The following is a 26,669-nucleotide window of genomic DNA, read 5'->3' on the forward strand; positions in this document are numbered from 1 at the left end:
AACCTGCAAATATTTTCTCCCATTCTGTGGGTAATCTATTGTCTTTGCTTATTATATGCTTGTCTGTATAGAAACTCTTCAGCTTCATATGATCCCATTGGTTGAGTGACTGTTTAAGATAGTGAGCTACTGGGGTTTTGTTCAGGAAGTCTTTTTCCATTCCTATATCATGGAAAGTACTTCCTAAATTTTCTTCCAGTAGTATTTGAGTTTCTGGTCTTATATTGAGGTCTTTGGTCCATTTGGATTTGAGTGTAGTGCATGGTGAAATGTGTGGATCAAGATTCAGTTTCCTGCATGTGGTTATCCAGTTTGTCCAGCACCATTTGTTGAAGATGCTGTCTTTTTTCCAGCCTATATTGTTTGGGCCTTTGTCAAATATCAAGTAGGTATAGTTGCTTGACCCGAAGTACGGGTTCTCAAGTCTATTCCATTGGTCTATACCCCTGTTTTTATGCCAGTACCATGCTGTTTTTATTACTATGGCTTTGTAATATAGCTTTAGGTCAGGTACGGTGATGCCACCAGAAGTATTTCTTTTGCTGAGGATATGTTTGGATATGGGAGTCCTTCTGCCTTTCCATATGAAGTTTAAGATCATTTTATCTATCTCTGTGAAGAACACTATAGGGATTTTAATTGGAATTGCAATAAATGTATATATTGCCTTTGGGTTGATTGTCATCTTCACAAAGTTAATTTTGCCTCTCCAGGGGCATGGGCGGTCTTTCCATTTTCTCAAGTCCTCCTCAATTTGTTTTTGAGTGTTTTTATGTTTTCGTTGTATAGATCTAGCACTTCCTTGGTTAATGTTATTCCATTGTATTTTCTTTTATTTTGTTGCTATTGAAAATGGGCCTATGTCCCTTATTTTTTTCTCTCTATCTTTGTCATTTGCATATAGGAATGCTACTGATTTTTGTGCATTGATTTTGTATCCTGTTTCTTTGCTATAGGAGTTAATCACCTTCAGGAGTTTTGGGATGGAGTCTCTTGGGTCTCTTACATATACAGTCATGTCATCAGCAAATAAAGCTAACTTAATTTCTTCCTTTCCAAATTGTATCCCTTTTATTTCCTTCTCCTGTCTTATTGGGTAAGCCAAGTTTTATGGACTATTCTGATGAGAGTTTGAGAATGCTAAGTACAGGCAGTGTTGAACTTTGAGGCTTAGCTTACGAGCTTTCTAAGGGGAAGGAAAGACTACAAAGGACTTTGTAGCAACTGGGCTACTGGCATAAGAGCTGCCTTTGTCCTGCTTCCCAGGCCTAGAGAGTTTGATCAAGGTTAAATTTGTTATGGACTGATGTGCTTGGCTAAAAAAATTGGATTGAGAGATTTAAGATATTATGTTGGAAAACCTCAACCAAGTTAATTACAGGCACTGAGATTGGCTTAAGGATATGGAATTGCTATTGTCAAACACATTAGCAATCTTAAGGAAGATGGGCCAACTGCTTTATATTAAAAAATGGAATTTGCCTGAAGAAAGACTATCATAGAAAGGCAAACTCTTTGGAAAGAGTTAACTGGAGAAGGAACTTGCTTTTCAAGGGTATGATTTATTTTGTCCCTGAATTAAGAATATGGCTGTATCTTTCAGAAGCATGCAAAAGGCAAGGAGTGGTCATGAATTGCACATAGTTCTAGGAGCCGCTATTGAGATGTGGCATGAGGCAGGGCCTAATGCTCTGATAGGCTGAAAGAGCCTTTGGAAGATGGACTGTGGTTTGCATGAAGACCTGAAGACATTTTGAGTGTACCAGTATTATGCGAGGGATACCATAGAGTGCACTGTTGTTCTAGGATAGAAGTGTTCCCTGGGTACAGGAGGAATTGTAAAATCTGGAGACTGGCAATCTCTGGTTATATTGAACTTGAACTGCAGAAGTTTGATGATTGCTTGATGATGGTTGAGTTTGCATTGTTTTAGTCTCTTCTTGCTGTGCATTACACTAGTTGTAAATGATTACTCTGTGCCTTTATGTGTTGAAAGTATTTAACTTGTTTGTCTTCACAGGACTCACTTTCTTAAATTGGTCAAGACTATAGGGATCTTTGAAATTGAACTGAGTACAATTTACAATGTGTGATGGTTATGACTCTATTGGGGGGTCAGGTACAGAATGTGGTAGTTTAAATAGATGGCCTCAAATATATTTAGTGTTTATAGTTTGCATCTGCAGCCACCTGGCTGGAGGCAGTGTCACTGGGCAGATCGTAAGGTGTGGTGGTGAGTTTGAGACTTCAATCTAAAGATATGAAAAGTATGCCTAGCTGGAGTTCCTGAAGTGTGCTGTACTGTGTGGTTTTTGGCTTTTTAGGCTTGTGCTTCTGTCTCTGTGTTTGGTCCTGTGAAAAAGGTCAGCTTCTTCTGCCATTATGGAACTTCCCCTGGATCTGTAAGGTTCAAAAAATCCCTTCCTCCATAACTGTGCCTGGTCTGGAAGTTCATCTCAGCAAACCTAAGACTGTCTCCTATAGCAGGCAAACAACAACAAAGATAATAACAAAATGTTTTGGGAGATATTTTAGGGAGATAATATCTGAAGTATGTCACTGTACTCCTTGAAAAATGATGTAATGAAGAAGCCTGAGTGAAGGCTCTGTGGAACATTACCATCTCAAATGTGGGAACAGAAATAAAAAGAATCAAAGCAATAAATTCCCCTTAAGGGATAAATTTTGGGGAAGACTAAAGTTCACTTTGGTCTCAAGTATCGAGAATGTCCAGTCCCAAAAGAGTAGAATGTAAGTGACAGAATATTGAATCCTCAGGGAACTGAAGATAGGTCGCCATCCATAACAAAAATGAAGTCACTTTATGGCGTACTAGTATATAGTACCTCTTATCTCCAAAGAATATTTGAGAGAATATCTGCCTTGCTCACAGGCAAGTATATTATGGTTTTAAACTCTCATGAAATCTAGCTTCTCATTAAGTGGCAAATGTGATAATAGAAGAACTGTTCATGATGCTTCAGAATACTAAGAGCTATATTATATCTTAAGGCCAGTAGTTCTGAAAGACATCCATGGTTGTAAGAAATTGGTTGGGTGCAGTGTCCTCAGAGTAAAAGGAACAGAAGTCTTACAAGTTGATTCTGACTTTCCAGGGTACAAAGATGATTGACAATGATAAAGAAGCACTGTAGTTTTCTTTCCTAAAAAGGGTGAGTTTTCACATGTATTTATGCTAATTTTTGCTTTTTGCCAAACTCCTTTATTGATATATCATTACCATGTAAAATGGTATTTGTGAAGTATGAACTTGATATTTTGGCCCAAGTACTCATTGTGAAATGGCTCAATACTGAAATGAATTTACATGGGCTTTTCCTTCTGTTAGTTTTGTTCCTATATATTTGCCATGCATATAAATTTGGTAAGATAATTTAGAGATGTATTCTGTTATTAAATTTAAAGTATATAATAGATCATTGTTATCCATTGTTAACATGCTAAATAGTATCTTTTCAGAACCTAATTATATTGCATAATGTATAAAAATTTAAAGTCAAGCCAGCATCACATGATTTTCTCACCTACTGGCCCTGGAAACTTTAATTCTATTTTATGCTTGAGTGAATAAAACTATTATAGATTGTGTAACTAGAAGAGATCATGACAGACTTCTTCCTCAGCATCTTGCCTTTGATGTTTGTGCGATGGCTTCACATTAGGATGAGGTTCAGTGACCCAAAATGTGTCATCTTCTTTCCATTTTATGCAGCACTGAGATTAAAGTGAATTCCTGGTATAGACAGGTGAGCAGAGAATTTCCAGACTTGGTGGACACATTGGTCACAGTGCCTCGATCAGCACCTTTCCTGTCCATGGACATTTCTAACATTCTTCTACATATGCCCATTCTCCTTTCTCGTTTACAAAACATTAAAATTTTTCATGCATTATCAGTTATGGTTTTGATTGGAATCAGTGTTTCTGGTTCCCAAATCACCAATATGCATGGAAGCTCAGCACCAGATTGCTAGATTCTGCTTGCATGAAGGAGATGGATCCATAAATAATTATGAAAAGAGTGCTCTGTGAACTTTTCCTAGGAAGGCATAAACAAAATTTTGCTCATCTAAGATAGGCACTAACAAAGACCAAGATAGCAATTCCATCTAAATATAACTTTGAAATCCAATGAGCTTATTGGCATTCTTTACAGGAACATAGACTGCAGTGTTAAATATAGGAATGTGGAGGATCCCAAAATAGTAATGCTGGTTAACAGACTCACTCACCAGGTGATAACTTCCCCACAGCTGTACAGACAGTCCCCTCCCAATTTTGTAATGTTCCAAATACTGTTGCTCTAGCACTATTCTAAACTACTTGCAGCTAGGGAAGAAATACATACAACTGTCCACTAACTTTGCCTTTTTTCTTTGTACAGTTTCTTTTACAGAAGAATGCCCCTGTCAAATGGTTCTTTGGTAACTGAATTCATTCTCTTGGGGTTAACAGACCAACCTGACCTTCTAATACCTCTATTCTTACTTTTTCTGGTAATATATTTGATTACTTTATTGGGGAATTTGGCTTTGATAATTCTTATTGTGCTGAACTCTCACCTTCACACCCCCATGTACTTTTTCCTTTTTAACTTGTCCTGCATAGACCTTTGTTATTCCTCTGTGATTACACCAAAAATGCTAATGAACTTCATAATAGAAAATAACACAATCTCTTATATGGGATGCATGAGTCAGCTCTTTTTCTTTTGTTTTTTTATCATTTCTGAATGCTATGTGCTTGTGTCAATGGCTTATGATCGCTATGTGGCTATCTGCAATCCACTCTTGTATAACACTGTCATGTCTTTAAAGGTTTGCTCATATCTTATGCTTGGTTCATACTTGATGGGGTTTTTGGGTGCTGTGATCCACACTGGATGCATGTTGAGACTGACCTTCTGTGATAGAAACACCATCAACCACTATTTCTGTGATGTTCTCCCTTTGCTCCAGCTCTCCTGCACCAGCACCTATGTCAATGAGACAGAGATTTTTATTGTGGGTGGAAAAGACATCATTGTTCCTACTGTCATCATCTTTACCTCTTATGGTTTCATCCTTTCCAGCATTCTCCAAATAAGGTCCACAGAGGGCAGGTCCAAAGCCTTCAGTACTTGCAGTTCCCATATGTTCGCTGTTTCTCTGTTCTTTGGCTCATGTGCATTTATGTATCTCAAACCTTCCTCTGCTATCTCTATGGATGAGGGAAAGTTCTCTTCTATTTTTTATACCATTGTTGTTCCTATGCTGAACCCCTTAATCTATAGCTTGAGGAATAAAGATGTTAATGTTGCCCTGAGAAAAACTCTGAGCAAGAAGTAGTAGTTTCAACAGAGATGTTCTGTAGATGTTTGGTGGCAACTTCTCTGAAGTATTTATAGTTGTTTATTTATCATTGTTTGTGCTTTCAGGTTTTTACTTTTAAGGAAAATCAATTATATTTTGTCCCTGTTATCAAAGGTATTATGTTAGAGAATACTAAATGGATCTGCCATCAATTTATCAACTACTTTAATATTTGAAGGCTAACATGCTATTGAGAAATACTATTAATACTTTTACTTGCAATGAAGTCTCAGTTGGACAGACTGTGGCCTTAACTTTCTGTCTTCCACTGGGCAGGAATATGCTGCTATCAAATGCCAGTGCTGACTATTAAATACAACCCATCTTGCATCTGTAAATACTATGAATTAACTGTCATTTTTTTAGGTATATTATATTTATCCTATAAAAATAAAACAATGTACCTTAGGTTAATACATATTTATTATAGAAACAAACATATTTAACATAACGTCACATAACTACTTGAATGAGAAGTTCAGAAAACTATTCATATCTAGTATTCAAGTCTGACATCATTTTCAGCATGCTTTTTATCTACATTCTAAAAGAATGTAGTATTTACATACTAAAAAAGAAAGGTGATATATCATCCACTTTGTAACTTAAATTCTTTACTTCATTTTATTATTATCTTTATCTCTAAAATTAAATATAATGTGATATTTCTGCATCATAATTTGACCATTTCTATGAATTCATCTGTAGCAGACAGCTTCAGGTTCACTAAGATGAACTTTCAGACCAGGCACAGTTATGGAGGAAGGGGTTTATTGAAGTTTACAGATCCAGGGAAAGTTCCATAATGGCAGAAGAAGCTGGCCTGCCTTCACAGGCCCAAGCAGACAGAGAGAGAACCACAAGCCTAAAGGTCAAAAGCCTCAGCACACTTCAGGAACTCCAGCTAGGCACACTTTGCAAATCTTTAGATTGAAATTGGAAACCCACCACCACACCTTAAGATCACCTAGTGACATTGCCTCCAGCCAAGTAGCCAGCAGATGCAAACTAAAACAATAAAGAACTGAATATATTGAGGGCCATCTATTCTATTCAAACCATCACATCACCTAAGGCTTTTTGCTGGATCAGTTTTTGTTGTGGTAACTGATGGTTCCCTTTTTGAGAAGGAAAATGCTTGTTGTACCCTTGTAGTTGGGAGATAACTGGCTCAAGTTTCTTTTGGCAGAAAAAGGATTTGAGATGTTTTCTTTATCTTTTATTTGAGACAATACAACTATGAAGAGAATGGGCTACAGATTGAAGGGATAAATAACAAATAAGCATTATACATGTGTGAATAATTATCAATAAAAACAAAACAACATTTTGTTTTGTTTTGTTTTGTTTTTTCGAGGTAGGGTCTCACTCTGGTCCAGGCTGACCTGGAATTAACTCTGTCATCTCAGGGTGGCCTTGAACTCATGGCAATTCTCCTACGTCTGCCTCCTGAGTGCTGGGATTAAAGGCATGCACCACCACACCTGGCACCAAAACAACATTTTGATCTTCCTTGTTCTGATTCTTTTCCTGTTGAGCTTCAGTTATTATAATTCCTCTCCACACTTCATAAAGCGTTGGTTGAACTTGTTGGTTAGGATAATGTCTTACCAGGATTTCAGTGAACAACTAAAAATGTTATGAGTACATTTGTGGGAAATGAAGATACAGGTAAACTTCAGGAGATAAAATTCTGATTATTACTGAAATTTAGCTATGAAAAAAAAAAAAAGAAATTCAAGAAATAAAATAATGGGAAAAATGGTACCTTCCGGTTTCTTTTGTGAAATGCTCCAGAAACAAAAAAGTAAGGTTTCTCTGTAAATGCCATTGACTTATGTTATTTGATGCTATAAAAAGGTTAACTCTAGAAGACAGGATACTCTGGACACACACACATCACTCATGTGCTTTTAGATGCTATTTATATATTAAATTAAAGGTATTGAAATCTCATCTTGGCTGAATGAGAGCTTAAAAGGTACATGTGATGAATCAGTCAAAGTGCGCCAGACTTTTTGGGAGGAGTGATGGTAATTTTTTATGATAAAAATGGAAATTTTCTAACTTGGCTAAAATGGAATTATTAATCTGATGGCAGGTCACCATTTAATTATTTTCTGAAATAACTATAATAATATATACTCTTTAATCATTTTTACACTCCAGTAAACATATGGGTACTATGAAATTTAATCTAAGTGATCTTCTGTGAGAACTCTTCAGTTTTGAATGCTTAAGTGGCTAAGTTAATGATCTACATATTTAAATATCTACTACCCTGCATCAAATGGCTCTAATATCAGCCTAGTTTATTTCAACTCAGAACATTGTACTTATATGAAAGATTTAAACTTGGAGCCTGGCATGGTGGCACATGCTTCTAATTCCAGCACTCTGGAGGCAGAGGTAGGAGGATCACTGTGAGTTTGAGGCCACCCTGAGACTACATAGTGAATTTCAAGTCAGCCTGGGCTAAAGCAAGATCCTACATTGAAAAGCCAAAAAGGGGGAGCTGGGCATGGTGGTGCACGCCTTTAATCCCAGCACTTGGCAGGTAGAGCTAGGAGGATCACCTGAGTTTGAGGTCAGCCTGAGACAACATAGTGAATTCCAGAGTGAAAGCCTACCTCAAAAAAAAAAAAAAAAAAAAAGCAGAAGAATTAAACTTGGAGGAGTGTCCATTCATTCTTATCTTTAACCTACAATAAATATCTTTTAGTAAGATTATTTTTCTTTTTAATTTATTTTTTATTTGTAATAGAGGTTATGTTTCTATTAAATATAAATGTTTATACACAGGGGTATTGAGAATTTCTGGGAGCCATTTTTGTTTTTAAACATGTGACTTTAAGATGTTTTGTTTATGTTATTGTTTTTTTTTTTGATGGCTAACCCCACAATGTAGGACCCATATTCCACAACAAGGAGGGTCCCCGTGGAGGGGGTAGATCAGGGAGGAAACTAACAATGGTACCAACTTGAATGAGTAAAAAACTAATAAAAAAATTAATAAAAAGGATTATTTTTCTTATTGTACAAATATGTATTTAAATAAGAAAATACCTGTGCTCTTTGAGGTTCTTTGTAGACATCGCAGGGTGTGCCCAATCCTTACTGATTTCATTACCATGCAGTTATCTAGAATGGGTTAAACTGGGTCACTACTCTTTCATTTAAAGATTTTCAAACTGCAAATAAAATCTTTTTTTCTGTTTTTGTTTTTCATGTTGGGATCTCATGCTAGTCCAGGCTGACCTGGAATTCATTATGTAGTCTCAGGGTGGCCTTGAACTCATGGCAATCCTCCTACCTCTGCCTCCTGAATTCTGGTTTTAAAGGCATGAGTCACCACACCCAGCTCAAATAAAATCTTTTGTTTTCAGAAAAAGATCCTTTTCTTATATAACTTACTTCCATACTTAAAAAAAATTTTTTTTAAATTAATTGTTAAAAGTACAAAGTAAGGGCTGGAGAGATGGCTTAGCGGTTAAGCACTTGCCTGTGAAGCCTAAGGACCCTGGTTCGAGGCTCGGTTCCCCAGGTCCCACGTTAGCCAGATGCACAAGGGGGCGCACGCGTCTGGAGTTCGTTTGCAGAGGCTGGAAGCCCTGGCGCGCCCATTCTCTCTCTCTCCCTCTATCTGTCTTTCTCTCTGTGTCTGTCGCTCTCAAATAAATAAATAAATAAATAAAATTAAAAAAAAATAAGTGTTTCAAAAATCTGAAAGCTTTAAAAAAAAAAAAAAAGTACAAAGTAATTCCATAAAAGAAAAAAGCAGCAAAGTATGAAAAGAAATAGTTTAGGTGATTTACTTAGCAACTTAATCTCTCTTTACATATTTGGGATTTTCTTAAAAAGAGGAAAACCAAAGTGAGGTGTATACTTTACTTGAAGTTATGCTTTAAAAATAAGGATGGTTAGTTTGTATTGTTATATCATTGGCTGTGAAGAAAACAGAAGAAAATGTTATTATGCTGATATTATCACAACTGAGAATTAAACCAGAATCCAAGGGATTCACCTTTGCCAATGTACCAGGAGTACGGTATTTCTGCATCAGTGGGAAGGTTGGACTTTTAGGTAAACCACATGAAATGATCCCTTAGATAAAGATGAAAAATAATGCTTCCTCATGAAAGCTTGAGGTTCATAGAACCTTCTTCCAAGCAAATTGTTATTATTATGACAGAAGTTCAGCTGGGAATGATTGAGCAGGTACACTTTTTTTTGTCTTTTTAAATTTTCATTAACATTTTCCATGATTATAAAATATATCCCATGGTAATTCCCTCCCTCCCCACCCCCACACTTTCCCATTTGAAATTCCATTCTCCATCATATTACCTCCCCATTGTAATTACATATATACAATATCAACCTATTAAGTATCCTCCTCCCTTCCTTTCTCTACCCTTTATGTCTCCTTTTTACCTTACTGGCCTCTGCTACTAAGTATTTTCATTCTCACGCAGAAGCCCAATCATCTGTAGATAGAATCCACATATGAGAGAGAACATGTGGCACTTTTGGAAGACTAATGACATCAGAAGTAAAACAGGAGTTTTATTTATTTGATTATTATTATTAATCTCTCAATCATTATTGAACCCTTCTATACTTCTGTTTACGTTAGTTTTTCATTCTACATCACAAATACATAAATACAAATCTATTTTTATAAAACTGTTGTATTGTATTGTTGTGTTGTATCCATTATGTTGTATGGACATTGCTTTCTTTCTGTGTGAAGACATGAGGCACAATTGCCAGAGAAGCTATACTCTGCAGGAAGTGCATGTTGAATCCAAGGGGAAATATGTACTGACTTGGCTATTCACTTGCTTCATACACGCATTTTCTGTCCATGTATGTATACCACAGACACACAAGCACATCTCTTTGATGTTTCCTAACAGTTGCATGATTGGCAACTCCTAGTACTATGTCAATATAATCAAAGCAGTCAGCCAAAAAGAAGGTAAATTTTCATGTGAAAGTCAAAATGGTCCTATAGTCAATAGTTGTTCTGAATATCTATTTTGTTTGTGTTCATATTGGGAGCTAACGTAGAATTTTCCATAAATCTGACACCATTGTTTTTTTTTTTCTTGTCTCTATCATTGAGGTAGTTCACTAAACTCAGAAATAGGCAAAGGGAGTGGTTAATCTGGGCTTTAGTGTACAAAGCGTACATTTTTTAAACATTATAGTCATATTCTATGTGGTGAAGTTTCACAAACTGAAGGCAGGGTGTGTTTTCTTCAGTGAGGAGTCTAGTAGAATTGATATTGAGTGAGAGGACTGTAATTTTTATTATAGATAGTCAATTAAGTACAGAGGCCCAAGGAAATGCCACCTTCCTTGCCCTGGCAGGACTACAACCTGTGTCTAACCCAGTCTCATCCAAGATGGCCAGAGCAGCCACTCCAGTGACAACTTTCTGCCTCTTCTTCAAGTCTTCCAAGGCTTAGCATACTTGTGGCCTGGCCTTGCCTGAGTCAGCCTCTTGAGTCCATCAACAGTCAGATGGCTCTCTTACATATCTGAGTCTGATGATGAGGCTTATCCTAATTGGATGTTTGACCCATATAAAGGAGCCTAACCACATATGTAAATCCCTCTTCTTCCTCTGGTCCCTCTTGGTACACAAATATATGTCTTTCTGTCTCCTCTCTTGTGTTTGAGGGTTTTCTTGCTTGGCTACATATGTGATCTCTTTTGAAGCTCTGAGACCCTTATTCTCTCTTAGTCTTCTCTGACCCCCTATGTGAGGAGGATCTTGTGGTTCGGTCTTTTGCTTTACCTTCCATGCATGTAGATGTGTGCCCTTATCAGATGCTTCTAACTCAGAGATCAGAGAGGATATTTCCTCTGTCTCACTTCCCCCTCCCCAGCCTGGATAGGGGAGAACTTCTTTTGGTTTGGGTTTCCCTGTTAGCCTTCTTTCTGGATCCTAATGATCCCTAAAATAAAACTTTATAATTCATAATTTATCTTTTTTTGTCTCAAAATAAGTAAGAAGAGGTGTATGGGTGGATGTAGTCCAATGATAAAGCACTTGCTTAGCATGTTTGAGGCCCTATAGTCTATCCCCAACAACATAAAAAATAAATATTTGACCAAAGATTAAATATAAATAGCAAATTACAAAAAATTAATAAGAATATTTAAAATATTAATCAGAACTAAAAAGCCTTGGTAAAGGAAAAAACATAATTATTTATATAAGTAGGTGAAATATTTATATTTATATAAATCACTTTAAACATGCAATTCAAAGAATTAAGTAATAGACAAAGAGCAAAATTAAAGAGTTAGAAACTGGACAAACATGTATTTTAAAAAATAATTATTTGGAGGTTGGAGAATTAGCTTAGTGGTTAAGGCATTTACCTGCAATGCCTAAGGATCCAAATCAGTTACCCAGTACCCATATAAAGCCAGATACTCACAGTGGTGTATGCATCTGGACTTCATCTGCAATGGCTAGAGGCCCTGGCATACCCATTCTCATTTTCTCTCTTACTCTCTCTCCCTGCAAATAATAGTAATAAATTTAAAAAAAGTGAAATCACATTTTTTCACAGATTCCAAGAGGTCATTTGACAACATTCAAAATCTAGTCTGACTTAAAACAATCCAGTACACAGGAATTAATAGTTATTTCCTAAAAAGACACAATACATATTTATGATGTGGAAACATTTTGCCAATTAATAAAGTAAAAGAACAAAGAAATCAATGACCACAACTATTTAAATTTCTAATGAAAAATCAAATCAAAGCACCAAATAGGAACATTTATGTGCATAGAAGTTATAAAGAAAGAAGCAAAAGTTTTGTCTGTGTTGAAAACATAAGTTGAAAAGCTAGGAAAATAGAAAAAAATATACAAAAGAATAAAACAATTCATTACAGCATTGAGATATAAAGTTGAAATAGTTAAATCATGAAATCAAGAGACTTTATATGCAAACTTTAACCAACACAAATATAGAGTGGAAGAAAAGATATTACTTAAGTTATAACCACGAAGAAAATATAAACACATTTGTTTCAAAATCAGACATATTGTAGTAAATTAATACATATCATACAAGAATTCAGCAAACTATTGTACTGATTTATACAACCTTATATCATATATAACATCTGATATTTCAGCACATCTGTCATAGAGTATTCAAAACTAATGATGAGCCACAAAGAAAACCTTAAAAATCTAAAAACAACTTTTAAGTTTTTAATATAATAATTAATTTTTAAACAGGAAAAAAGAGATGGTCTAAAATAGATACTTGCTTGCTGAAGAAGAAAATTCCTAGTAGATAATCTGTGAATCCATAGTGTAAGCAAAACCAAAAATAAAAACTGCCTAATAAATAAAATAGAACAAATATCCTGGCTATTATGAAGTAATTTTAAATTATTTGTTTATTTTTAAAATATTATTTATTTTTGAGAGGAGGATGGCAATGTGTCACTTTGTTCATTTGGCTTTAGGTGAGTACTTGGGAATCCAACCTGGGTCATAAGGCTTTTCAAGCAAGCGCCTTTAACCACTGAGCAATCTCTCCAGCCCCATAAATGATTTAAGTTTAGAAGATGACATTAAAAAACTCAATTGCAGGGCTGGAGAAATGGCTTAGTGTTTAAGCGTTTGCCTGTGAAGCCTAAGGACCCCAGTTTGAGGTTTGATTCCCCAAGACCCACGTTAGCCACAAGCACAAGGGGGCGCACGCATCTGGAGTTCGTTTTCAGCGGCTGGAGACCCTGGCGCGCCCATTCTCTCTCTATCTATCTGTCTCTTTCTTTTTCTGTCTCTCTCAAATAAGTAAAATAAACAGAAAAAATTAAAAAAAACTCAATTGCAAAAGAAAATGGAACAAATGAAAATAAAAACAAACAGAAAAATATAATGGTAAAATAATTTTAAATGAATAAATCATCTTGAACTGATCAAAAAAGTGATAACTTTCTAATAAACTAGATTAAAAACAAAGAATCAATTAAACTAGGCCCACATTAATCTCTGTCTTTGAATGAAACAAATGAATAGCTAATGATGCACTTGTGTAAGGGATTGGTTTCAAAATAATTCACATGGTACTCATCAAAGCCTCAGAAAGGATATATGGGGATTCACAACACTATCTCCTACTTTTTCTCAGAATTCAACCTTCTGCCTCACAGCCATAATTCTACTTTCTTCTGTTTGTTGTTATTGAATGAATTTACTTGTTTAAACACTGTATCCACTTATCACTTTTATTGATGAACAAAAATCAATGAGGGGCTGAGGTAATGGCTTAGTATGTAAGACACTTGCTTTGCAAACATGGAAACCTAAATTTGGATCCCCAGCACACACTTTAATCCAGACACATCAGCAAGCACCTGAAATCCCAGTCCTGCTGTGAGATACCAGACAGAAGAATCCCAAAAGCTCAAGACTGGTGTTTCTAGTCATGAGTAACAAAAGACCCTGTTTCAAACAAGGTGGAAGACACCAACAATCAAGGTTGCCTAACCTCCACATGTGTGCCATGGAACATGCATGCCAACATTTACACACACAGTCATACCTATACGCATACATACACACACCATACATACATACAAAGAAACAAACAAACAAAAAAATCTACCTTCTAATTGCCCGATTCAGTAATCTACTTTCCACTTCCACTTTCTTTATTTTTCTATAGCAGGAGAATATACTGTGGAGTATACTTATGTACTACACTTAGTTCTTCAAACCTGTAGCTTCTCAAAATCAAGTGAGGGAGGAAGATATTCAAATGTTATCAATATAAAGAAATTGGTAAATAGAAATGCCAGTTGTCAAATATGGAGCTATATATTGTAGTAATGTACAACAGTTTCCCCTAAATATGTACAATTTTGTGTCAATTAAAAATTGAATTAAAAAGGTTAACAGAACTGTAGACTTTTTCATTCCTTGGCAACCCTGATAATTTTGTTAGTATGCTTGTGATCATTCTCTCTTTGCACATTTTCCTCCAGAATTTCCTATATCTCAGGTTATATTCTCCATGATATCTATGCATGGTGTTATGAACATTTCCATTTTAATGAGCATTCCTAGGCTAAACTAAATTCTTTCTGTCAACTTTAAGTCCTCAAGGAACTAGAGCCAGCATTTGGCTCCTTGTTCACCACTGCTCTTGAACTTCCTCCTATAATGTATATCATATACAATTTGCAGTGGCCTCCTTGACCACCTTCCCACCTCTCTGTGAATTAGAATTTCTTGACCTCAATCACACTTACCACTAGCACTCCATTCCTGCCTGTAATCTGGATATAACTTTCATTCCTTTCCATCACTACCTATAAATATTTTTTTCTTTCATCTTTTTTATTAGATATGGACATATTTTGTATGTAAACATCACATGTTGGTACCATTCTTTCCCTCCTCCCTGCATCTTTTATGAAAAGGCCTTCTTCATTGGGGATGCAGGTCAACCCATGGGGATTGTGGGCCATGCATTATGGCAGGGGGGTGGTGAGAAACAATAAATATTTTTAAAAGATAAAACTTTCCTTCCAGGAATTCTGCTCCCGAGATCTTATGGCATAAAAATGAAGGCATCAACATGAAAGAACGTCGCAACTGGAGCTGTCTATTCCAGCCTCTGGTTCTTCTGATATGGAAGTTCCCAGAGTTTGAGGTCAAAGCAGATATGATTAATTCCATGGCAGAAAAAGTATTTGGAAATGGCTTTCCTCACTTCATAAAAGCCATTCTGGGGGTTTTAGAACAATCTTGTGGCTTTAAACCTAAAGTGTGCTATATAGTTGCCTCCTCAATGGTTCCTAAAAATATTTTCTCTGGTTAGTTCCAAAGTCCATTTTGACAAAAAATTGTTCCTGTGACTTGAAGAAGATAACGAAAGTCAAAGGCAGTCGTGTTTCAGAAAACTGGTCTTTGCCTTCATGCCTACTTAAGTAAACTTTGGGAAATCACAAGGACCTATGTTTCAATACATCTAGAATTTCAAATGAGTTTTCTTTTTTGTGATACAAGTTAACTGGCTCACATTAATGACTTTGTAATAAATATTCCCTTCTGAGACACTAGCTACCAAATGTTAGTGAATTTCTGTACATTTCATTCTAACTCTAAAGTGGGACTACTTTGGTAATGTCAGTCTAAATTATTTCAAATTTGTTTCTGATAGCTCTCTCAGTATGTGATATAAGAGCTCTGTCAACAGAATCTCTGTGTGTATTTGTTCTTTTTATGCACTAGAGCTCAGGGTCAAGGGTCAGAACAATAAAAGATTCTATGCATCTTGTAACCTTGACAACCATTTCCCCTAGACATAAGTGTGGTGAAGGAAGGACACTTTCTTCTTTGTCTGTAGGTTATGTCAACTTCTGCCACCTCTGATGCCCCCACCATCATTGAAAGTACAGCCTTTGTCCTTTTCCCTGTGACTGAGCAAATCAAAGAAAAGACTTACTAAATACTGGTGGTGGATTCATCTAGAAATCTTCACTTACAATGGTGTACGTGCCAAGCAGAAATTTACAGGCTGTCAACATATTCTTCTCCTCCTGGGCCATAATCTTGTTGGCAATAGGAGTCATCATAGAGGACTGGGTTGTATTGGTCGTCACAGTACAAACTAACATCACTATCCACAGCCCATGGAATCCATGCTGCCCTACTTTTTGGCCAGAAGGTCAGAACTATACTGTGGAAAGTGATGAGTAGAGAGAAAGTTTCCACTGTTTACTGGCTTTCATCATGTCAGCAGCTTACTCATTCTCTGGAGCAACTTCCTCAGGCAACAGTATGCCCATTTCCTTAAGCAACACAGTCAAGACAGATGACAAAGCCATCACATTTGGATAGCTGGGAGAAAACATTACGATCTCACAGGCTTAACTGCTAATCATTTGAGAAATCTGGATAGCAGCATTAGGGTGGCCAACACAGCTAAAGTATGATGGGTGGAAAAGAAATATGCCTGGCAAAAAGGAGAATAGGTTCTTCCATCTCTAGTAGAAGATGAGGTACACTGAGGTATTTAATGAACAGTGAATTTGGAGAAAAGAAGGAGACGATGTTTATAAAAATGCCAAGATACAAAACAGTCTTTTCTGACTCTTATTTAGCTTAAGTACTCTGCCTTTATTTTTTCCCCTTCTCTCCTTCCTATCTAATCAAATCTTTCACCCTATTCATATTTTAGCTAGATATTGGCAGGCCACAGTTGAACCAAGTCTAGGAGAAATATTTGTCCTTCTCTCAGTACAGCCTGCATTTTCCAACAGAGAGCCTGAGAACGGTCAGAGGCATGCTGATGCTGACCCTCAACCTTTCCGTCTGCCTGAACTTGATCCTGGGATTGCAGTTCACCTATATGATTTCTCAGAATAAATGTGCACACCTCTTCATTACCTTCCTGAGTTTCTTCACAGGTAACTTACTGGCTTCCCTAGTACAGGTGTTGAGTTTTCATGGGTTTGTGGGTTCCGGTCTCTAACTAGCTGGCCTTCCCAGTTCTCAGATACAAGTACATATGCAGTTTCTGAGTTAGAGCTAACACTAAAGTGGGTTGAGGTCTTGAAAGGCTGCCGCTGGACAGGATGGAGGTTGGGAAGTCCGATGTATTTGGGAAAAGACAAGTAAAGAGTTGTTTAAAGAGTTTAAAAGTTTCTGAGAAGGGGTTCTTCTGTCTTTTGTCTTCTGGATACCAGGTTGCATTTTGCTCTATGCACTCATTGTGTATAATTATAAGCTAAAGGAAGGTCAACTCATGTACTTCTCTAGTTTCAAGATCCGATGGACCACTTATAATGCCTACCTAGCCATTGTTCTCTTTATTGCCTGTGGTAAGTGTCTCCATCACTTGATTATGAAAACCAGTCTACCCCCAAAGAGGGCAATGTGGAAAGATTGCAACGGGGAATGAAGGACAAAAGACCAACTTTGCATTGTAAAAAGTGAAAAACAACCTGTACTCATTCTCCCAAGGTAGCTTCTGTAAGAAGAGAGCTAAAAGTTAGACGTCAGAAGCCATGCTTGTATCACATGACCTTCCTTCCTGTTCCCTACTTAGTGCAGAGATAACAAAGTCATCACCAAGGACAATGACTGAGACCAAATGTCCAATTAGGGAGGTAAAGCCAATGACTCAAAGAGTACAGGGGTTGTGCCAAAGCCTTTAAAAGGCAGACAAAAGCAATATTTGATGCCCAAGGCCACTCATTAGTAAAGGACATCCTCTCTCCCTAATTTAAAATTTCATTGAGAACTGCACTTCCTAATGGAGGTAGTACATATCCTCTTTTAAAAAGAATCTTCAACTTTCTTGAGCAAAGAGGCACTTAAGCTACCTTGCATGCATTTCAGTCACTGAACAAAGCATTTCCTTCCTGGAGGACTTTAGATAGCAGGGAGTGGTCCACAACACTTTGGGTCAAGCATTTTTAACAATTTTGAGGGAAATGATTATATGGCTCTCCAAGATGCATTGATTCTGCTCCCTTGCTTCTCTTTCACTAGGTGTCATCTGTCTCATACAGTGCACTGATAAGTGCGCCTGTGTGCAAATTTGTTTGTCAGATGAAGACCTGAGTGGCAGCAAGATACCTGGGCATACGATCAAAGCTATCACTGAACATACTGCTATGCCTCGCAGCATTGTCCATGTGCATTCTCTTAATTCAGATGGAGAATGTCTGAGCAAGTCACATATCCAAAAACGCCGAGTAACCTGGGCTGTGTGATTTGATCATCTGTCTCTTTATGTTTCTGTCCATTGTTATGGAATCAGCAGTGTGTGCGTGTCCAACCATTTCTTCTGTGTTTGGCAGTATGTGAATGGTTGCTAATGATATATTCAAAAGATGGCTTTGTTAAAAAATCTTGGCCTGCTAAACAACTGGTTTCTTCTATAATATTTATGATTACTATAATAAATGTTATAAAATGATACTTGTCATGTTAACTAGAGTGATTTAAAACTGTATAATATTTTGAACAGATGGAAAGGAATACACATTACTCTATTAAAATTTTTGCTGTTATTACTTCCCGAACTATTTCCATTAGAAAGTTTGTGGGCTGGGAAAATAGCTCACTGGTTAAACTGAGTTCCATTCCCCAACACCCTGGATACAAAGTGGTCCATGCAAGGCATGTACAAATAAATAAATAAAATCTTACCAAAAAGATGTTTCAAGCCAGGCGTGGTGGCACATGCCTTTAATCCCAGCACTTGGGAAGCAGAGGTAGGAGGGTCGCTGTGACTTCAAGGCCACTCTGAGACTCCATAGTGAATTCCAGGTCAGCCTGGACCAAAGTGAGACCCTACCTCGAAAAACCAAAACAGAAAAATAACAAAAAAAGATGTTTCATTAATTAAATATATAGCTGACATTTGTCAAAGTACATTCTTAATTTAATTTCTTTTCCTTATTACTAATTATAAAACTTTACTAGGATGCATTGAATTCTATTATAATCATTATCATTTTACTGTACTATATCTTTAAAATTACTTCAACAAAATTTCCGCCTGTTTGAAACCAATTTAAATGCTTAGAAGTTATTAAATATCACATGGATAGATACAACATACACAATTTTATCTGTCAATTAATTGACATCTGTTTCCTTGTTTTTTTTGTTACCAACAATTATAATTTACACATGCTTGCCCATAGCACCATTCATCCATGACATAGTTGTCTCCAGATTTTTCTAGGACTGGAACTAGTTCATCATTTTTAAATTACCTTAAAAGTCATCTCAAATAGTTGCACTAATATACAGTCCTGCCCCCCTTAAATAGTTTTGTGGTAAACATTGTCAATATTTAATAGTATGAATTTCTGGGTTTCTTTGTGTTTACATGTAACTATTGACCACCTGAGCATCTCTGGTGAATCATTAGCCATTTTCCTAGTGAGTTATGTACTTCTTATCAGTTTATAGTTCTTCTTATTTACTGGAAATTAACACTAGTTAGTTGTAGACTTTGGAAATGTATTTTCCAATATATTCCTTGGCTTTCAACTTTATTTATGATGTCTGCTTGTTTTACCAAGGTATTCACACAAAATAAAACTCATCAATCCTTCTATTTTAATTAGTTCATATAACTTTATTTTTAATATTTTAACACTTTTTTTTATTCAGTTGAGAGGAAGTAAAAGAAGCAGAGAGAGACAGATAGAGAGAGAATGTGAGTTCCAGGCCTCCAGCCAGTACACGCAAACTCCAGATGTGAGCACCAGCTTATGCATATGGTTTACATGGGTCCTAGGGAATTGAACCTAGGTTCTTTGGCTTTGCAGGCCAGCACCTTAACTGCTAAACCATGTCTCCAGCCCTAGTTTTAAAAAAATTTATTTAATGTTTTATTTATTTATTTATTTTTATTAATTAGTTTTGGATTCAGCAAATAGTCAGTTTGGTACCATTATTAGGCTCATCTGTGACCTACCCTCTCCCTTTGGTCCCTCCTTGTTGAGGTATATGGGTCATGCATTGTGGAGTTAGCCCAGTTATGGACAGGATAAACGTCTCTGCATATCATGACCCAACATGTGGCTCTGACATTCTTTCCACCCCCTCTTCCGCAAAATTTCCCTGAGCTATGTTGGGTTCATTTTTGATCTGCTTCAGTGATGAGGTGTTGGGGGCCTCTGGGTTTATGGCTCTCTGATTTAGTAGGAGTTGATTTTTCTCTGTGTTGATCTCCTTCACCCTTGTGCTGGTATCTGGTTCACCAGGAAAACAGCACACTTGCTTGTTTCTCCAATTGTTCTTAGTTTCAGCCAGGGTCCTTTTGAGGTATGATGGGGTGGCTCTCTCCTTAGGATCTGCATCTATCTGAAAAAGAGCAGCAGATTCTCCATCGGAGAGTAAGATAGCACCAGGACAAATGAGATAACTCTTACTTTTTTTTTTAATAGAGAATTTAATAGGTGTAGGTCCTCTTGGAGCACACAATTGATGGTAGGTTGATAATGGAGAGTGGGCTTATGTTTGGATATGGTTCTGTCTTGTTTCCCAGCTCCAGCTATGGGTCCTGTACCAATGCGGGGATCGGTTAGCCGAATCAAAAATGGTTCCCCACCATGGCTGTGTGCCACTATTGCACTTGTGTGGGCATCACAACAGGTTATTTGCTGCTAAGTAGTTTAGACTGTGAGTTTCTTGGACAAATATTGGTCATTTTCCCCCAGTCGCCCATTTAATGTTTTTATTAATATTCACAGAATTAGAGTTCATTATGATGTTTTCAATTTGCCCTTCTTTCCTCTTTCCCCCATCTCCTCTGTTGTGTCCACCCGAACACAGCCTCCTATGTGCTTTAATATTATAGCTTTCCCTTTCTACTCTCCCTCCTTTCCATCTCTTTTTCCCCACTCATCATCTCCTATCTCAAATCATAGCCTATAGTTACTCTCACAACCATTTATTTGCATACATAGAAACATTAAATTTTAGGACCCAAGGTGACCCACACCTTAGTTAATCCCAGCGCTTGGGAGGCCTTGATAAATGGTGCAAGCAAGCTGAGAAATATCTCCAACCCACACTTTTAAATATCTCCTGATCATTTGTGTTTCTTCTCTTGATAACTGTCTATTTCATTACCTTGAATATTGACTAACAGTTGTGAGGCTTTTTGGTGTTTTTTTTAATTATTATTTTATATATTACAGATATCCATTCCCTGTCAGAGAAATAGCTGAAGAAGATGTCCAACTCCATACACTTCCTTTTTGCATGGCTGATAGTTTTCCTTGGCTGTGAAGAAATATTAACTTCATGTAGTTTCGCATGTTGGTACTTGGGACTATTTCCTGTACTAGGTATCATCTTCAAAAAGTGCTTACCCATACTTGGAACTTCCGATGTGTTATCTAAGTTGTTCTCTAGTATTTTCAGTGTTTCTTGCTTTACATGAGGGTCATTGATTCATTTTAATCAGATCTTTGTCCACAATGAAAGGTATGGGTCTGAGTTCATTCTTCCACAGGTGGATATAGAGTTGTGCAAGATTCATCTATTGATCCTATTTTCTTATGTATGTGTTGGATATCTTTTTCAAAAATTACATGTCCATAGCTATGTGGATGTACTTATTAGTCCTCTATTCCATGCCACTGGTCTACATGTCTTTTTTGAGCCACCACTACACTGCTTTGCATCTAATGCTCAATTGTGTAACTTTAGATCAGTGATTGTGATACCTCCATCAGTATTCTTTCCACTTAGCATTTACTTATCTATGTAGTCTTTTGCATTTCCATATGAATTGTTTGAATTTTTTTTCTAGTTCTGAGAAGAACATTGGAACTTTAAAGGGAATTGCATTATATCAGTAGATTACTTTTGTAATATAACCATACTGACTATACTTATTCTGTAGGAGAGTTCTCTCAAATATCTGAAACCTTCTTATTTTCTTTTTCTATTGTTTTAAACTTTTCCCTGTGGAGGTATTTCATATTCTTAGAGATTCTTATTCTTTGTGCTTTATTTTGGAGAGAACAATAGTGAATGTGATATTTTTCTTAATTTATTTTTCCACAAGTTCACTGGAGTAAGATATAAAAGACACTGATACTTGTGAGTTGATTTTATGTCTTGAAATCTAATCTGAATACTTTTATTAAATCTTAAATTTTCTGGCAGGGTCTTCAGAGTCATTTAAAAATAGGATCATGCCATATGCAAATAAGAATATTTTCATTTATTTCTTTTCTACTTGTTTCTATTTTATATATAACTTTCTAGATTCTACCTCAAGAACTATATTGAATGAGTGAAGATAATGAACACTCTTATTTTGTTCTAGATTTTATATGAAATCTTCAGCTTATTCCTATTCAGAATAATGTTGCCTATTTTATTCATCTATAGCCTTTATTATTTAAGGAATGTTCATGTATTCCTAAATTTTTCAGAAATTTCATCATGAAAGCATATTTACTTTGTCAAATGCCTTCTCTGTATCTGTAGAGATGATAATATTATTTCTGCCTTTGTGGTTTTTTATATGTTGAACTATGTTTACTGATTTGTGTGTGCTCAGCCCACCTAGCATTTCTGGTATGAAGCCCTCTTAGTCAGGTTGTATAATCCTTCTAATGTGATTTTCAATTATATTTGCAAGTATTTTGTTGAGCATTTTTACATTTAAGTTCATCAGTAAATTGGTCTATAGCTTCTTTTTATTGTTGTGTCTTTAGCCACTTTTGGTATAAGGATAATATTGACTTTATACAATGAGTATTCCTTACTTTTCTATTTTGTAGAATGGTTTGAGACCTGTTGTTGTTAGTTCCGCCTTAAAAGTATCATAGAATTCAGCAGTGACTCGATCTATTCCTATGCTTAAAAAAAAAAAAAAATATTGTCCATTTTTATTTATTTAGTTTAGAGCAACAGAGAGAGAAAGAAGCAGAGAGAGAGAGAGAGAGAGAGAGAGAGAGAGAGAGAGAGAGAGAGAGAGAGAGAGAGAATGGGCATGCGAGGGCCTCCAGCCAGTACAAATGAAGTCCAGATGCATATGCCCCCTTGTGTATTTGGCTAACGTGGGTTCTGGGGAATCAAGCCTCAAATTGGAGTTTTTAGACTTCACAGGCAAGTCCTTAACCACTAAGCAATCTCTCCAGCCATCCTGTGCTTTTTTTATGTGGAAATTTCTTTATTTTTCATAATTCCTTTCTACAAAACTCCATCCTTTCCCCCCACCCTACCCTTCCTCCACTGAAACCTAATTTTTCCAAACATTCCTTCTTCTATTTTAATGTCCTTTGGGGGGCCCTCCTTCATCAATCATGACAACAATTTGATGGGAGCAATATTACTCAGATTTTGTTCAAGTAATGGCAGGTGCTATGAGGTCATGAATGCACTGCATAAGTCACTTTGTGTCTAGAAGACAGTATTACAAGTACTTCTCCCCATCTTTGACTCTTAGATTATCACCACCACTTCTTCTGCAATGGTTACTATCTGGACAGTATGATGAAGACATGTCATTTGATGGGGAAACGTTTAAATATAGAGCCACTTTCACAGCCTATATTAAATTGTCATTAAGAAAACAAATTCTGGCAAGACCGTGAGGAAAATGGAAATCTTAGTTACTGTTGGAAGGAGCGTAAACTGGTTTAGGTTTTCAAAAGGATAAAAATATATCTACCACATGACCCAGCTTTACTACTCCTGAGTATATACTCAAGTATCCTACACTTAACAGCCTGTATACACACACACACACACACACACACACACACACACACACACATATATATATATATATTAGAATACTGTCTTCTTGAAATAAAGTAGACATTTCATTTATGACCTAATAGTGACCAGCATTCCTTGCACCAGCCCTACATAAGTTTGGGCACATGAACATTTCATCATGAATAATGGAGACAGCAACAAAAAACAATGACAACTCATCAAAATAAAAGAAAGATTAGTAGAAAGGAAGAAGCAGTTTAGTGGAAAGGAAACGGGATAGGATGGACAAAAAGTAAGGTGGTGCACACCTTTAAGCCTAGTACTTGGGATGTCACAGTATGAGGATCGCTGTGAGTTCAAGGCCACCCTGAAACTACACAGTGAATTCTAGGTACACCTAGGCTAGAACCTACCTTGAAAAACATAAAACAACAACAACAAAAAGGCAATGTGAGGGGATCATGATCACAATACATTGGGCATAAGTGTGAAAATTATAAATGAAAAATAAAAATAGTGCTGGGCTGGGGGAATGGCTTAGCAGTTAAAGGCAGTGGCTTGCAGGCCTGACAATCCAAGTACAATTCACGAGCACCCACATAAAGCCAGATGCACAAAGTTGCACATGTGGCTAAATTTCATTTGTAACAATAAGAGGTCCTGGGGTCCTCATTTTCTGTGCTTCTTTCTCCCTTTTTCTCTCAAATACATAAAAGAATAGAAAGTATGAATAAAAAAGCAAAAAGTATGGCATCATCTCAGGGAAATTAGCAGAAGAGGGGGTCGAAAGATTGTTAGAGCCACATGTTAGGACAATATGCACACAGACATTTCCTCTTACCCACAAATGATGGCTACCCCCATAATGCATGACCCACATTTCCCATTGAATAGGATCCTTGGGGAGGGGGAGGACATGGAAGAGGCTAACAATGGTACCAACATGGCTGTATATATACTGTGTCCATAACTAATAAAAAATAGCTTAAAAAGCCAAATGTAAATGTAAATGATTTATCATAAAACATTAAAGTATTGTGACATTTTATGGAAGGAGATAGGAATGACTTAATTTTTAAGAGATATCAAAAGTATCATATTAAGTGAATTAACTCAAACTCAGAAAGACTACAATCATATGTTTTCTCTGATATGTGGGTCTTAGTTTGTGGGATCTCTAAGTATGTATATATGGGGAGAAGAATGTGAATAAAACCTGTAAACAGAATTGTCACCAAAAATGAATATATAGAGAGATGATCTCAAAAAGGGGGAGGGACTGTTAAGAGGGTTCTTGTGACATATAAACAGATGGAAGGAAAAACAGCACACAAGGAACAGGAAAGGTGGTAGGAAGAGGGATGAGAATCAAGCAAATTGTATTTGAAAATACCATTAATTAAAAAATCTAGGATCTGGAGAAAGAGCTTAGTGGTTAAGGTATATGCCTGTGAAACATAAGGCCTCAGGTTTGATTCCCCAAAACTTACCTAAGCCAGATGCACAGGGTGGCACATTCTTCGGGAGCTCATTTGCAGAGGCTAAAGGCCCTGGAGCCCCCATTATCTCTCTCTCTCTCTCTTTTTATCTGCCACTTTCTATCTGGGTCTCAAAAGAAATTAAAAATCTAGAATTTTAATCCATTAGAAAAAAAAAAATCAGGTATAGTGGTGCATGCCTTGAATCCCAGCATTCAGGAGACTGAGGTAGGAGTATCAATGGGAGTTGGAGGCCAGCCTGAGACTACATAGTGATTTCCAGGTCAGCCTGGATAGAGTGAGATCCTTCCTCAAAAACCCAAAGAAAAATAAATTAATAAACAAATACAGCCATTAATTAAATAAAATAATTATAAACATAAAGTGTTACTAGTTGTGTGCTTATAATTGGAAGTAGTGGAAAGTTTTCTTCTTCATCTTCCCTAAAGAATGTGCAATCCCTGGTGCGAAATTTGAGTTTAATATTAAATCCAAGGACACCAGAGGAAATTATTCATTTCTGTGCAAATAGTTTCTTAGCTCTGTATTTCCTAAAGGACTTGCATTAGAGTGACTCTTGAGAAAGTGTCTGTATCAAATCCCAGAGGCCTGGACACTCAGGATAAAATGACTTGTAATATGCTACCCATTATAATGTTTAAAAAAATGCTCTTTAACTGTATTTAAAATGATCTTTACTTAACTCTCTGATCAAACCAAAGGCTGATGTTTACAAATGCCAAGAGTCTTTCCTCAACTAACAGCAGCATTTCTTCAGAACTATTACCTCCTAGATAAGCAGAGCTATTTATCTTTGGAGAACAAATGTACAAGGAAAACCATAAGGATGGTTCTGGTATGTCAGGCAGAAAGAGGTGAATATTAATCTGTAAATTTTTATATCCTTCCATGGGCTTTTCCCAGGTTTAACCCTAAGGTGCAGATGATTAAAAGGTCCTTGCAAGAGAAATGTAGAGTTCAATGCAGTGCAGTTGGGATCATTTTGCCTGGCCTCTAATTTTTCTGCTTCTTAGAGAATTTCCTATGAAAAGACTGTGAGTCCATGTCAGATTTAATGTCTCGCTTACTACACGAGTTCTGGAAGCCGAAGGGCTGCAGTGAGTCTCTTCCCCTAGCTCTCCCATGCTCTTGCAGTGACTTAGCATCTTAATTGGACTAATTTGGATCCGTGGTCAACACAGGGTAGTAGGAGTGTGTGAGTAATTGGAGATGAGCAACTCCATGCTTCCTCCCATGTTGGGACGATTCTCCATATGTTTCTTTATGCCTGCCATGTACCTGCTTTCCTTATGAGCAGGACCACATGCTATTTTCTATCAAACACCCAAACATTAGTAGAGCATCTCTGGACTCGTGGCTCCAGAAGGAAATTAAGAAGATAATTGTGAATGAGATTATGACAGCTGTACTTTAAATGTACTTTAAAATAAGATGTGGTATATCTACACAATGGAATTCTATACAGAAGTAAGAAGAAATGACACAATGAAATTTGAGGAAAAATGGTTGAACTTGGAACAGATCATTCTCAGTGAA

General features: G+C 36.6%; 2 protein-coding genes across 2 annotated transcripts; both read left to right on the forward strand.

Moving 5' to 3' along the window:
- The first annotated feature begins 4,418 nt into the window (after positions 1–4,418).
- Positions 4,419–5,348, forward strand: LOC101614168 (olfactory receptor 8B3-like). Its single transcript, XM_004670593.2, has one exon. The coding sequence runs from the start codon at positions 4,422–4,424 to the stop codon at positions 5,346–5,348; it is 927 nt and encodes a 308-aa protein (XP_004670650.1). The 5' UTR covers positions 4,419–4,421.
- A 10,561-nt stretch (positions 5,349–15,909) lies between these two features.
- On the forward strand, positions 15,910–18,143 carry Tmem225 (transmembrane protein 225). Its single transcript, XM_045144939.1, has 3 exons — positions 15,910–16,090; positions 16,686–16,832; positions 17,920–18,143. The coding sequence occupies exons 1-3, from the start codon at positions 15,910–15,912 to the stop codon at positions 18,141–18,143; spliced, it is 552 nt and encodes a 183-aa protein (XP_045000874.1).
- Positions 18,144–26,669: the final 8,526 nt, after the last annotated feature.

This window comes from Jaculus jaculus, chromosome 3 (genome assembly GCF_020740685.1).
Source record: "Jaculus jaculus isolate mJacJac1 chromosome 3, mJacJac1.mat.Y.cur, whole genome shotgun sequence".
NCBI classification, from domain to species: Eukaryota; Metazoa; Chordata; class Mammalia; order Rodentia; family Dipodidae; genus Jaculus; species Jaculus jaculus.